Source organism: Varroa jacobsoni, unplaced genomic scaffold (assembly GCF_002532875.2).
Source record: "Varroa jacobsoni isolate VJ856 unplaced genomic scaffold, vjacob_1.0 scaffold_230, whole genome shotgun sequence".
In the NCBI taxonomy this organism is placed as follows: Eukaryota; Metazoa; Arthropoda; class Arachnida; order Mesostigmata; family Varroidae; genus Varroa; species Varroa jacobsoni.
Window position 1 is genome coordinate 30,066 of NW_019213132.1, and position 15,963 is coordinate 46,028.

Sequence of the window (15,963 nt, forward strand, 5' to 3'; positions counted from 1 at the left end):
TTTGGACACCGGGTCTGATCTGCTTTAATGGTGGCAAGCAGTTGCCTGCTGCTCCCTCTGGTGGCGGCGACCCTTTCAAAGCTTGTGGAGTCAGCTCCTGCAGTCCTCCACATTTTAGATGCTGCTTCTTCTCCGTCTCGACTCTTGGAGCCCATTTTTCTGTACTTCTTGCCGTGGTCGCTCACTTCGGCAGTCGACGTTCGTCGGTCGGACACTTGGTTGGTAGGTCATCCGATGTTTGCTAGCTGTCGAGGCTCATTCGGCACTCACCAGCAGTTATTCGTTCATTTTCGTTCTCTTTACTCCCACTTCGTCGTCTTTAACGTCGTTGTCGTCTGCGTTTTCCCCAACCGACACCGGAGCGACTTTCTCTCCTCGCCTTTCTTCCGTTCCTCTGCTCTCTCTTCCTAGCAGCGGCGGCCACATCGGCAGCAGCAGCAGCAGCAAGCGCCGCTGCCGCCACCGCCGCCGCCGCGCCACTACCACCATCGCCAGCAGCAGGCGGCCGCCATCCAGCCAGGCAGCAGGCAGGCAGGCAGACAGGAAGACCAAGCAAGCCATAGAGGCAAGCGACGGACCCGCTCGTATCGCCATAGTAAGCAAGCACTGCTGCCTGTAGTGAGTGAGCTGTGCTGTGTACGGGCAACGAGCAGTGGACTGCCCGGCGCAACAGAGCCAGGCAACGCAACCCGTCGTCCGACGTCGCGAGCGGCGGTTAGTCGTCAACTACCAGCGGTTGTACACGCTGACTGACGCCGACATTAACTGTGAGTGAGTGTGCGAGTCGTAACGTGTGTGTGAGAAGAGACTCGTTAGTTGAATCAGCAGCGCGCTGTTGGTTCCCGTCACTAACCGCTGGTCTTTATTGCGTTCTTCGTTGTCTCTAACTGGCTGGAAACAGCGGCAGGAACGACGGTAGCTGTGACTGCTACTGCTGCTGCTGCTGCTGTTGGATCTGATCGACCCAAGCAATCGAATTGGACCCCATCGACAGAAGGACGAACGCACGGAGGTGAAAACAGACAGACATCGACAAACTGACCGTGCGAAATCGCGTATCAAATAGCCAGTGTGATCCAGCTAGCTACTCAACTACAGTAGCAGATTGAAAGTCGGTGTGAGTGGGGTGCTTGTAGTTCGTCTGATTAAACGAGCTAACGAAGAAGCGAGTCCGCGCCGCTGTTCGTGGGCTGAAGCAGACGTCAACCGTGCTCTTTGTCGTCCACGGCTGACACAAACAGATCATTGTCAGTGAGTACGAGGGGCTGCAATATCGGCGCTACATCGGCTAACCATACCTTACCATCTCACAACCAATCCGTAGCTGAGCTACGATAGTTGCTATTGTTATTGGCGTCAGAGCATCTTTTGCCAAGCAAGCTAGTAATCGCGTCGCAGTCCGGAGCAAGTAAAGTTTCCCAGTCAAAAGATCGAAGTCTACTGAAGGTGAGCGAAGTTGTAGTGACCGGTACTTCTAGGAAAACAGACACAGGGGAGAAACATAGGGCCAGAGCTGTCTACCATCTAACAATAGCAGTGGTCATCAACGTGAATCTAGTCTGGTGTCTAGCTTCTCCGGTAGCAACTTGGTGTACTTGATCGCCTTCCGTAGTACTTCTACTGTTACTACTACGACGATTACCGCAGTGTGTGTGGTGCTAATGGAAGTTCCCTTCATATATATCTAGTGTCTTGGATCAAGTGAAGGCGGGCAAAAGTGTGGTTGCGTGAATATCGAGTTGGAATACGCTGCTCGAACTGCAGAGGGCAATTATTGCCCACGGCACACATCACCATGCTACCCGAGTTAGCTAACCCATCGTGATACTCACCGACAGCAATTTAGCTAGCGGGAAGCTTACAGACGTTTTGCGCCTAGGCTGGCGTTAATCGAAGCCCCTGTTCAAGTGCTGAAAACCTGCTCGAGTTAGCGTGACCAATAGCCGTACGAAAAGTAAGGCAGGTATAAGCTCGGGTATAGAAGCAGCCCCACGCGCCACACCGAAATATTAACAACGTCACCATCACACAGTCTGCTAAGAAACGCAGCCTTTATTGGATATATATAGATATATATATATATATATATACGGAAACGTATTTCTCGGTTTGGATTACCTGAACCCCATCACATTCTTTCCTAACAGCTTACATTTTCATCCCTACTGAGGATCAGCCATATATACTTAACTTTTCAGTGTAGTTACCACTACCGTTGGTTAAGGTCGAGACGGCCAGTAATAAACGTTTACGGATACCGTGTGTACTAGCAACAACCAAAAAGGGACACCCACGCTTATCGGCCACAACTGCCGCAACGACACAACTTGATTGTGGTATATATCTATCCAGTCAACAGGAGCATCGGAAATACGGCTGAATTATGAAGACGAGGGCGGCAGCGATCTTCACACTGCTTGGCAGTATCGTTTTTTCACAGGGTAAGCTGATCACTACTGTCAGCATCGCTAACGACACTATATCACTATGAAGATGATCAGTACATCATTTACTTAGTGTTAACATTGTCTTTGGCTTTGATTTTGATAATTTATTTTTTTTTCAGCGATTTTCGACAGTTGCGCCAGCTGTATACCGTTTAAGTAATTGTTCAACGAAAACAAAACATATATACTATATCTGCTGAGTACGTTATGTAGAGCAAAGACGACGCTTACATTCAAATTGGTTGGGTGGTTTCTTCCTTCGAGGAAAAGCGAGACATTTCAGAGCATGAGATCTACGTGTACCAAGATGTCTAAAAGCGGTCGTGATCTTATCATGATCGGAGTTTTTGGATTTCGCACAGGCGCGTCCCTTTTTTAGCTAACAATGACAACAACAACAACAACAACAACAACATCAACAACATAACAATAACAAATCGAGGTTAATCTTTGGGCGTTCATTTTTGGGGTCGCACAGGAGCGTTGACGGCGGCCAATTATAGCTGAGTACGAATGCGCAAAAATGACAAATAATTAGATCGAAGAACACATCTTACTAGTTAAGACTTCTGGGAAGATTATAATAATTTTAAAAATGTGCACCAGAAGACTATGTAAATCGCAAAGTATGACTCGGCAGCGTCGGCAACCTACCAACCTAGGATAGCTTGCTCGAATTCGGCATCTTTTTGGGATCAAATGCTCGACTCGATGCACGGTGATGCATCACTAATTCTGCTACAATGCAATTTTTCTTTGAAGAAAATTAGGTAAACAAAGCTAACGTAGTAAAACGGCAGAACTATTCCGATCACTTGGCATAGTATGGGGTTCGCGTTTTGTCCTGCCCTAGTAGAATAGATTTCTGCTGTATTGGCAGATTTATCTTTGGTAGCAACTGGTTTCTTCGGTAGCCGGTAAGGGAAGGTCTTCTTAAAAGGCAATTCCGGAGCACGTGTAAACAAAGTGCCCGAATGTAGATGCATAATGATTATATGTATCGGCCAAACGCGGCTGTAATAGGAACGCCTTCAGTTGGAAGCGATGTGGCGGCGAAGTGCCCAAAGGAGGCAAAGACGAATAGATACAATAACGGAATATCGTGCTGCCATAGCAAATATGCAAATATTGCACTGTAAATATGGCAGAAGTTGCGACGCTAGCTGTTTTTACTGCCTTACCATCCACTCGTATTAGCTTGGTAAGCCCTTGGTTGTAACTGAAGAGCCCGATTACTAGCTGTCATGTCGTATTTGATAACGGGTAGCGACTCGAACAAGAAGAAGAAGAAGAATCTAACGCCACGATGACCGGTTCTGCTGAAAAAAAAAAAAAAAACTCCCTAAAAGGTAACTGCCAGCAGATTCAAACAAGACATTATTTCATCTAGTTACGTATCTTCCTTCCCACTTCCCCAAGATCACGATTCCGGAAATGCAGGATTACCTCGGAAATCCTCATCTATTAGATGCAGTAAGTGGAATAATTGTTACGATAGGATTATGGTTAGCAAAAAAGAATTACCTTAATCAGATTGCTCCGAGTAATAAAGGACGGACGCAAGAAGATACACCATAACAATTCTAGGCTCTTTCGTCAAAATTCAGCCTGAATGTATTTAGTTCACACTTTTAACAAAAATCGTTTTTAAACAAGTTAATAGTTTGCATTAGTTAATAAGGAAAAATAGATAACAAACAAATTGATCCAAAATAACGCAAAAATGACACGAATCTATGCTCCATCATCTGAGTATACTGAATTATAATAATACAACGCCTTATAAGAGTTAATTAATTTGAAACAAGAACACTTTTTTTTATAACAAATGCAGTTACAGCTTTCCCCACAACTCCCCCCACCCACTGCCAACAGCTGCAGTAAATGTTTCTTTCATTAACAACTATATCAAATAGATGATGTATCAAACAAAAATCAAGCCACTTGGCTTTTTATAGCTCGACAGCTGTTTGCCCCTCTTTTAGCTTACCAGATCCTTTGTCTTCTAGAGCTATTGAATAATTAAACCGAAATAAAATTAACTATAAGAAAAATTATTCCAACAATACTTCGAATGATGACCATGTCAAATTCAATGCCCGTTGAGTTATTGAACTTTCGGGTGGTTGCAGGACTTATGTAGTTGTCATTTTAAGGCTCCACCTTTTCTGCGCCACAGGCTATCCTTAAAAGCGTATCTAACACATATCCTGGCAACATTCGGCTGCAGACGTTGGCGGGAAGCAGTGATCGAAGTCGATGGTCCGTTTTCTACCATGGTTTGATTTGGGAGGAATCTAACCTTCTTTTTTTACCTACGATACGACCATCTGCTACATCTACGCGTTTGTAGATAGTAATTATCGATCCGTTCTGCTATAATGTACGCAAAGTTTCCCATTATAATCCATTGGCTATATAAGGAAAAATAACTAATATACAAAGCTATGATTCTTGCCAAATCATCATCATCATCATCATCAGGACAAATGTGGATATACTCTAATATATTATATATGAGCATATCAAACGTATGCTGCAACTGCTCAGAAGAAAAATTTACCCAATTGTTGTGTCCCATAGTTAGCTGCCTCTTGCCCGTAGTGGAAATTGCCGGTACTAACTTCCGCGACTACTTCGACTCGTTATTTCTAAGCAAGTTTTAAAAAAAAAGCCGCTATCGATCATTATTTTAGAATAGGAGTTCAGGTAGTGCTATGCAAATCGAGGCTCATGACTAATATTTATCATATGTGAGGTACTGGGTTGTTTAATGAGCACCGTAGGGCAAAGGCATAGATCGCATGTGGCGTGTAACTGACGAAGTGTTCGGGAGTGCTCGAATCGCAGCGCGAACTATACGATTGCAGCATCTGAACGACCATCTTTCTCGCTCCCGCACTTTTTGTCAGCTAGAGCGCATTGTCAAAAAGTGAAGGTATCCGATGCCGAGTTCGAATTGAATTTCAGAACCTGAATAGGACTTTGCCTCGCAAAAATGATATATGACAATGATCATGCGAAAACTAACAGTATCTCTGGACCGGATCATGAATAGAAAACTCTACACCGCCGAAGTAACAAAATCGCATTAATGGTTATATATAAGCAAGATAAACAAATAAAAAAAAAATAAAGCAACAATACATTTGCTTAATATCGTGATGCCGATAAATACAATGCGGTAATACTGAATAGGCTTATTGTCATTTGCAGTTTCGAGCCTTGACAAAATTTCACATGTTAAAAATTGTTGTCTTCGAAAAGATTTCCTAGTATCAAGCGTATGAGAGTGTTTATGTCATCGAAAGTTTGTTATAGACTAGACAATGCCAGAGCTTGACAACGATGACAAGGCAACTCCACTATAGTGTAACTTAGACTTATGCGTAGCCCTAATGTTTAGATGAAAGAAAGCTACACATGTTCCTTCTGGGGTCGGTAATCATGTTCCTCTAGAGGACGTTGGGTACGTTGAATAGCCTAAGGATGAAGTAAAAAAAATACACAGTCGATCATATCCTTTCGTCACATTTGAAAGTATGTGAGTAAAGTTTCACACGTAAAAAAAGCGCAGAACACACCCTAACTCATTTTAAATACAACAGTAGTTCAGTCCATTTTTGTCCTTTTTTCCCGAACACGTTGATTACGAGAAGCATATGTCAGCAAAAAAGGCCCCTTTGAATATCATCGCGATAGCCTAAAACGATAAATTCATTTCACTCCCCCTCCTTTACTCTTCGTCACCTGCCATCACGCTATGTAGTCTGTATATGTCATGTAAGGACAAGCGTAGGCTAATACTTTCCTTGCCGCATAGATCACTTAAGAATCCCTAACACGAATAGTACATAGGTATATTAATTGCTTAGCGACTATAATTTACACAGACTATTTAATCGCTTCATTAAGGATTACAAAAGATGTTGGACTTGATGGAAGGCGTAATCAAATGGTATCTGATTGAATAAAATTCGCACCTAGCCCGCGATTACTTCGGCATAGGAGAACAGTTCAATTGGTCTAACTTGAGCCCGTCCCAAAAAATCGTAGCTTAGCGTAGCTTAAACGCATGTTTAATAAATAGGTTGTCGACTAAGTTGCAGAAAGAGCAATATATTATTCGAACAGTTCCTAATAGCTCTAGCTACTAGTTGTTTGGAAATTGTTTTGGAAAAGGGGGGCAAGTCTTTGTGAATGGCAACCGCTCCATGTTAGATCTTTGTCAGCGTCTTGATCCGCTTTAGTTCGACTGCTCGTATGGCCCGCTGTTATGTGGGGTAAGCTTGTGAGCAGATTTTAGACCGATAATCTATCAAAGTACTGGGATGGTACGCGGCAACTATTTGCCGTTACCAACTCCAGTCGTAACTGTATCACAGCCCTAATATATACCAATACAGTAGACAGAACTTCGACCACGTCAAGTACCGGTGATATAAAGGGATCGGTAAAAAGACGCCTTATTTATTACAGCCCGTTTATTCAATTAATGTCTTCTTTTGTTAGTAGATAAGCGGGCCAAAGTAATAAAGTAAACAACGGATTTAACAATATCTACGATATTCTTTTTTATCTCGAAAATCTAGCAAGTCTATTTTAAAGACTTGATTTGCGGTTCTTCACGTTGGCTTGGTCTTTTCATTTTTACCAATCAAGCGTCTAATTCACGTTTTCTCCGACCTCGGATGAGTCCCATGGCGTTATAAAACGTTCACCTTAACGCCCGGCTTCTTTTTTCGCTCAAAGATCAATTTTCTTTCTCATATTTTCTTTCCATTATTTAAATACATTTATTTTCCTTAATTTTATCTGCTTTAATCGTATGACAGGGTCACTGTTCCTTTGGCAACGTTTTTTTCCTGAAATTCATAATTTAGCTACCCTTGTTAATATTCGCATATTTTTAGGAATTTGTTAAGCGGCTGTAGCTCACTTCATAGAATTTAGCTCTGAGTTTTTAAGAGAAAAAACAAAAAAGTTACCACTTAAAACTATATTCCGCTTATTTATCGTATGTTCTGTAGTAGTAATGTGTGCTGATGAGCCAAATAGATGTAATGAAGAGAGTAACTCCTACAACTGGACTGTACGCGTCGGTCCTAACAGTTGTCTCTGCTTTACGACTTCAGCACCTCGGATAATCGTTGAATATTGTAAACGACAAGTATATGTGTGAAGTCTTCACTAATAGATGGTAATGATCAATTCGACGCCTCAGCATACGACGACGATCCTGTTTAACCTACCTGCCTTATTTGTCTATCGGCGAATAGTAGTGCATCGTCGAAGACCGAACTGAAGATAGGAATAATGCTCAAGGGAAAGAGATCTATCGATCTGTTTCAGGCCGCGTTCGTTAGTTCTCAAGCCGAGCCGAGCTTGCGCTGGCTGTACAGTAACCAGCCTGATTTGAAGAGTATGTTTCGATATATGTCCTAGCTTCTACCTTCAGCTATAATATAATGCGGTTTGTGCATAAGGAAAGAATTTTTTAGACATTTCCTTTTCGAACCTTTCCTCCATCCTTTTATATTACCCGTTCCGTACACGTGATGTAATAGTAGAATAATGAATTATAAAGGCGAAAAGTAAATGCTTAGGCTGTGCACTCAGATGTATGTTGTCAAAGCTTCGAACTGGTGTGAGGTGGCGATGCGCAATACAAATTGCTTTCTTAAGTTACATAACTTATACAGCACGTAGATGTGGGTGGTGGCCCACCTGCCGGGTCCCTTCCCCCACATCGAAAGCGTACTATAGCAAATCTTTGGGTGGTGCAAAATATATGTGTATCCCCACATATAATTTTAGTTCGGTCCCAAGGCAGTGCATCTAGGCCCATCGACTATGTTCTATTATATTTTAATACGTTCATAATAAATAAAGTGGCCTACACTCGATTGAATAGAATTAATGTACGAATCAGACGAATACCACACGAGGAAGGCGATAGTAAAGGCTGTGGCCCAAGTAAAGCTGCGGTTAAGCTAAAATTGTACTCGTTTCGTAGTACGAGGTTTGGTAACAATCGCCTGTACTTCCAAACGCTCATGTGACGCCCTCATGTGACGTAGAAACTCGGTGTTTCGTATTGACTATCGTACGGCTATATACCTTAAAACTGGCACCCACAAGGGGAGTCCCATACGAAACCTGTTAGTGCAGTTCCTGCTTCAAAAAATTGTACTCGTTTGACCAGTGAATAGCCGCGCACTTAAACACGCTATGGTTGGTGTGTTTATATCTGTAGCGTTTTTCATAGGGAATGCTCCGTAACGTAATATTTATAATGCGCCTTATCATGTGTGTCCATAAATATCATAGATTTCGCTTGAGCCTGTAAAGGCCCAGGGGGAAGGGAAAGCTTGCTGACGCTCATCTGTAGTGTGGCGTAAAGAAGTCAAAGCGAATAAAGAGAACGTTTGCCTGCAATAATTTTCTATTACATGAACGTGAAACGCTTTATCTGTGAAGCTCCTATACGGGTAGCTTACCATGTTAACAATTAATAGTTAAACAGCGCCCGCCATAATTAACGCTTGTTAAAAGTTTCTCTTAACGTCAATTTTGTAGACTTCGAGCCTGGCTACGTAACATTGATTTAAATAGGTCTGCCAGAAAGCTTATCATGTAGAAGTGCTGATCTATAAAGAGCATTTACAGGCTGGGCATAGCACATGCTTTTGCTCTTGAAAACTTTTCATCGATTTTACGCAACTTTCAATGCCAATGATAGCGAACTACAGGCGCCTTCCTCTGCTCTATTAGGTTCTGCCTCGGCCGTTGCATCACTGGTCCTAGCTGTCGGTTCATTTGTTATAGTAGTCACCAGCGGTCCTTTCCACAAAATAGAAATTGATGTTTGAATTTTTAGGATAAAATGTTGCTTGCTAGCTATATTTTAAATCCACACTCGCCAATTGGCGTTCTCCTTAAATAGTCAGGAGGTACATAAATTGAAAAAGAAAATACTGTTTTGTTGTTAATATGTGCTTGAGACATTTGCATTGATATGGTGCTCTTTGTTCGAATTCATTGATGAGGTAAAGGGCGGTTCGAGGGTCTCCATTTACAGTAAGTCTTGCTCATGGCATTTTCAAGGTTTTTGTCTTGTTCATTCTACATGGTACTTGAGATTAAAAGAAAAGAGCCTGCCGAAGTACGGGTAAGCCGCTGCTAATACAACAACCAACTGCAGATGGCAGCGTAGGAAAAAACCACTGAGGTAATCATTTGGGAGTGAGGAGCGTTGGTATCCGAAAAATGCACACGATCAAGTTAACTGAAAAAATATTAGTATTTTGTTGATGGTAGGCATCTAACAACCGCCGCTGTATGTTATTTTGGACGTTATTTTAGTAGTCGCTACTACGAGCGTGAATATTGTTTCGAATCAATTTCTGTTTAGCATAAACAAACTTTTGCGGCTCGCTAATTTTTTTTGTTCGTGTTTGGTGACGTTAGATAATCGCTATAGATGAACATTTGGTGCCATGGGGATACCTATCGTTAAGAGAGACCTCAAACCAAATCGAATTAGCCTGATAATAAAAATTTAGGATGACTCTTGACACGCCTTGATTCTGGGATGGTGGCGAATAGGAATTGAAGCCGATATAACGATGGTCGATATAACTTCGACACTCTTTAAGCGAGCTATGTCGTTTTATGTATGTGGAAAGAACTCACTCACGAGGAAATCTGCCCTACCGAAGCAAGGTCCTCGTGTGCTAATACTTCGTCACGGGTAATAGAGGCAAGTTACTCGGTTCGCCTTGAATTCTACCTGCTAGAACAACAACGACGACGATACAAGTGCGTACACCGCGGCTGGCAACCTCACAAATTGGGATGGCTGCTGCTCCTTTTGCTGCTGCTGCTACTACTGCGGATAGCTCAGAAACACAGCAGAACAGTCTTGGTGAATCTGAGTACACGTTGCCAATTAGCTAGCCAAGCAGCTTTGCCTCTTTGGCCGACTTCTTCCCAGCGGGTGAAGTTACTTGTAGTTAGTTTCCCAGATCGTTTCCTATCTAAGGAGCAATGATGGCAGCAGAAGCAGAAGTAGCAAGTAGTGATGGCCGGCCACCTGGAGGAAACCGTATGGTGGAGAACGATAACCCGTCTTGGCCAGACTCCTTTCTACTAAACTATACACAGCCGAACCAATCAAGACGCGTTCACTTACCCGAAGGCTGTGCCTGTCTAGACTGTCCTATGAGGCTCAGCCGGCGTTCACGAACTTCGAAAGCTGCTTGCCACGCACTCCTTTGATGCTAATGTGACTCTATGCTGCAGCAGGCGGTCATATATAAAGTTAGGCAAAAACTACCGTTTCTACACAAGCGAGTGGTGATCGGGCGACACCCGGTGAAGTAAGAAATATGTAAACTTAAGCATAGTTCCATTGTACCGTCTCAGAATTCGTTTTTCGGAGAGGTATTTACCAGGCAAAGTATATTCTTTTTGCGCAGCGGGTGTCTTTGCAATGGTATATTCACGGCAATATTCAACACGAAGTGCGTCGCCGTTCATAAATTGAAAAGTTAACGACAATCGATAGCAGTCGCTGTCGTTACTTGGCGATAATCCACGACTTCATTTACGGTAAATGGTTCAGAAGTTAGCAAAACTTTTTCAGCCATCTTCTTCAGACATCTGTCAGACAACTTCAGAATAAAGTATACTGTTCGCGTTTTTAGATTCGGGAAATCGGATCGGAAAGTTTGTTCCAGCGTTCGCTATCGATATAATATTAATATTAGGATCCATTGTCGGGAAAAAAAACACTCAGGAACGTCAGTGGTACTATATAGGATTATTTTAGGCTTTGCGGATTTTTAATAAGGGTCTATCTAATCGAATCTGCGCTATAACGAAATGATAATGGTTCAGCATACTAATGCTTAGTAAAAGAGCTTATACAGTCTGAAATTTCGAAGTCCTTTTAGTGCATGTAGGCCTTGGCACGTTTCACTTATAACATAGTAAAGCATCTTTATGTCACTATAAAACTATATCAAGGAAAAATAGACATCTATAGATATATGTCTAATCTATCTATATATGTCTATTTTTTCATACATATAAAGATCTAATAAGTTTAATCTGCTTTAAGCATTTTCAACTATATTTAACTGCAACTTGACACAATATAATGAGGAAGTGTTTCTTACGAAGTCCACTTACGTACAAGGAATCGAGCGTCGAAAGAAACGCCCAGTTAACATATTGTGTTTAAAAATATTAAAAATCAATTAAGTTTTTATGACAAAAAAAAGTTAGTTAGTTATGGTTCAACCTACGATAACAACTCTAATCATTAGGAAACGCGAATAAATCCCACCACTGGCTGCTGACCAGTGTTACTTCGAGGACGAGCCGTATATCAGGGTTCACACAACGAGCCATAGAGAAAGCAAAAGTATTCAAGTGTTTTTATAACAAAAATTACATGAAAAGTATATTATACACATAAACGCATCGATAGCGTAGGAGGAATAAAGGTGCGCAATATACAGTACATGAAAGTTACAATCATGTAACATCTTGATGCTGGACTTATATAAGAGTATTTGTTTCGAACGAGCTTATGTTGAAAGTTAGCAATGTAGATACGCAAAGACAATAGCAATAAAATTGATTGTCAAATATACAGATTGTTTTCTACATACATACATACATAAGTATACAGAGCGATATATGTATGAAGGTATGGTGAAGCGCAAATTCTTCCAAGGCACAAATAATTGCGGTAACACCTAAAGCTACCTTTTAAGCCTGCCTCTCGTAAGGGAACAGAGTAATCTTTCACAGATTCACAGACGGCTGTGCTAAATGGGTTAGCGACAAGTAGTCAACACGGCATCGATACCTTTCTCTCTCGGTACCGCTCCAAGTCTTTTGATTGTTTTGCTTCTACGGTTACCATTCATATTACTTTCAACGGCGTGAGCGACATTACCAGTCATGGACATTGACGTCTAACTTCATGCGCACCCAACGTATACGTCGGGTATACATGAAGTTAAGCTACATGATGATGATGATGATGATAATATAGGAATGTAGGCCGTCGTCGTAGTGTTTAATACTGCAGCCAGGCCCGAGACCTTCAATGGGTCGCATTGCCTTACACTTAGCAGATTGACGAAGTAACTTAATAATTACGGGTGTATCGAATTGATACGCGTCATATTATTAGAGCTTTCGCCTGACTAGAGCGCTAACGGCCGCGGAGACGATGGGCTTTGCCGTCTATATCCACAGAAACGTAGACCGTTACGCACACACTAATCAAGCAGGTGTTGCAAGTAAGCAATCTCTACTGAACGAGTAATAGTAACCTTACCGAATTGGCACAGCATAGTTGCGCCTGCTTTTCTCCAGTCTCCTGCTTTCCCCACTTCTGGCTACGTGGAAGCCAATGGCAGAATAGTGTGCGATAGGAATCGAACGGGTGAATATGGCATGGTAGCGCGGAACAGCCTGCCTATGCGACTCGCTAAAGACCCAGTATTTAGTGCTATTGAGTTCGAAGGGGGAACAACGTTGGCAGCGACAACAACAACAGCAACAGCAGCAGCAGCGATAAAGATGTGCGTGGTAAGCATAGACCGCGCAGGTACAAATAGCAGGGCGGTGCGAGCATTGACGGCGGTCTATTAGATGGACATGCCATCATGCATCGACTTAGGGTTAGTGAAAGGACCTGCTTGTCCCTCGAAGTAGCAGAACTGTACGCCGCCAAGGACGCTCGATACTGCCCCGTGCTTTGGTCGTCCTTCCCCCCAACTTTAGGAAGAAGCCCTGTCCACGTTATGGATGGGGACAGGGGTCGAATGGGGCAACGGGCCAGACCCACAAAACAAACGGGTAGGACTGAGGGGCATCGGCTTTGGTTGTACATTGTCACCATGGCAACTGTGCCAAGCTCAGGCTACAGCCCGCAATATAGAAATTCTAGGAAGTTTCAGGCTCGATTTATAACATATTTTCGGCAACAGAGACATATATAAAATCGGTGTTGACAGATGCTTGAACGGTAGCAGCTACGTTATTAACAGAGAAGGAGCCAGGGCAGACAGCCAAGCCTATAACGTCGTTAACGAAAAATTCCAAGGATTCAGCAGTAATGCTATGAGATAATGAAACAGCCCACTGGTTGTACCATTTTAACGACGTATCCTTAAAAATATTAGTCATCGAAGTAACGAAAGCCGAATAGCAAAGCTGATTAGCAAAATCTCCGTACGATGTAGAGTATACTGTTATACAACATTATTGAGGATATAACTACACGCAGCTCAATAACAAGTAGTCTGCTGATACTATGTCTCGACTAGTTGTTTGGAGAACATAAATGGTGATGGTCTAATAGGCATTTTTTTAGTAGAAGTCCTAAGACAAGCCTAAGTTTCGCGGCCCTTATGTCGCTACTTAGATAAGTATGTATATCTCAAAACACACTTGAATTTTTGATTTGACTGATACTTAACTCTGTGATAATATCTAATTTTGACCTGATACTAGAATATAAGCGTGAAAGATTTGCGAGCAAAAAAAGAAACGATACAGCGATAGAAAACAATTTACGATTTTGCTTACTAATAGACATATAGTAGCTTTCTATCGCATTTAGGTTTGCTTAGTTCTGGTTAGTTTAAGTTAAATCTTTCGTCCAAGAGAGTTTTTACTAACAAGTTCTTGCTAGATAGCGAGCTTACGGGCCGCATCTGAATCGCGACGTCTAATGGGCAGGGATTTTTCTGCAATACGAACTCCAAGTAGGCTCATGCTGTACCCGGACACAGTCAGCACAGTTAAAACGAGAGCGGCCTGCGATTTTTTCTGATCCTAGACACGGAGACCGGATTCGGTTAAAAAAATGTAGGGTTATAGCTTAAAAAGTTTTTGGCTGTAGAAGTAACTACTAAATAAATACATTGCCACTATTGAATCATTATCAAGAGAATGATGAATATTTTATAAGAAAATAATCATTTTACTGCGGCGTTGCTAAGCGTATCCTCTCGCTGTGTTGATCCAGAGACATGTTAAATAGATTTTATCTGACCGATTTTAAATTTCAAACACTAATTGCAGCCAGATCTATATACTGCTTCATTTTGTCTACTCTGTTAGGTCTTTTTGTCATTTAGAGCCTTAAGTGTCTCACAGTATCGTGTTCTGATCCTCTTAGACTAGCATGACAGGCGTCATCTTCTAAGTACGTTGATGAAATTCAGCATAGGTAAAAGCTCATACAGATTGCTGGTCCGAATCGATGAAAATAATGGGACAAACAATAATCTAAAATAGTAAATTGAATTGGCGGGTCCAAATGCTTCCAGTAATTTATTGATGTACGAAACGGCACCGGTGTCGAAGTTTTGGCCGATCTGCTCACGAAGACTCATCTTGTCTGCGGCAACGGACTGACCAAACGGGTCTGAACCACTGTTTGGCCTTACTCTAAAGAGAGCCTGTACGAACATTCTTGGTGAAATCATTAATTTTCGTTACTTAGATGGCTCGTGTGTCGTTGGCGGGATTTGAACCCGCAACCACCTAGTCCTCTCCAACTTTAGGGTTGACCCTATTTGGGATTAGGGTTTTGAGGGTATATAGGGAGCGTAGCTAAAGCAATTTAAATTGTTTACTTAATTAATTTTTTTTTTTTATATGTAAATATAGAATTTGGCAGCAGCGCTAAGGTTTTTAACGAAAATGCTGGGGGTACATCCAGAGTACCATATACCTCTACAAATATAGAGGTAATCAATGCGGAATGGCGTCCGCAGGAGTCGCTGAATGATCAGATAATGGTGCGTTGACTTTACTATACAGCCAGGCTAGGTGTGTGCCTATGTGCAAGTTCGAGCAGGCGTAAAAGTTAAAAATACAAGAAATGATACGCAATTCTAGCCATCTTTTTGTATACACCATACCACTTTTCGTTTATAATCAAACGATGCTTCACTCGCTTTCGAGCGCTTCCATTAGTTCGCTGTTTGATCGATAGCTCATTATTTATAATTGGTCATTTTTTGGACCAGAGTAAACGTCGCAGACGCAGTGGGTGCATCGTGGTACGGATATTTATACGTGGATTTACCGTTGTGTTTCCTTCTGTACTTTTACTACTCACGCTACACTAGGAGCGCTACTTCGAGCAGTAGCTTTATCTCCCAGCAAAAGCAACGTTGACAAACGCACGATCGATTTTAAACTTACAATAAGTTATATTGATTACTGTACGAGCGAGAATAATGCACCTTACGTACGAGCGCTCGTGTGAACTTTATTTCATATTATTAACTTATTTAATATTTTCGGGATAGTGTTTCCCCCTTCTCTTAACGAATTTACGAGATGCTAGTTCCTGGGAAAAATACGCTACATAAACGCCCCCGAGACTCTTTTAATCCTGAGTAGTAGCCAGCAATTTGAAGCCGTCTATTATATACACAACAGTGAAGAACGCCATTCCGCTGAACTAGGCGAGCGC

At 42.1% G+C, this 15,963-nt stretch overlaps 1 protein-coding gene across 2 annotated transcripts in view; it reads left to right on the forward strand.

Annotated features, from left to right (window-relative positions):
* Positions 1 to 565: 565 nt before the first annotated feature.
* Cals (calsyntenin 1) overlaps positions 566 to 15,963 on the forward strand; it is a 50,144-nt gene continuing 34,746 nt past the window's right edge. The window contains exons 1-2 of one of the 2 annotated variants that reach the window (XM_022855803.2): positions 566 to 1,446; positions 2,199 to 2,441. In XM_022855803.2, coding sequence (XP_022711538.1) covers positions 2,384 to 2,441 — 58 coding nt within the window. In that variant the 5' untranslated portion in view covers positions 566 to 1,446; positions 2,199 to 2,383. Of the gene's footprint in view, positions 2,442 to 15,963 lie in introns of both variants that reach the window. The other variant, XM_022855802.2, reaches the window with a different exon arrangement.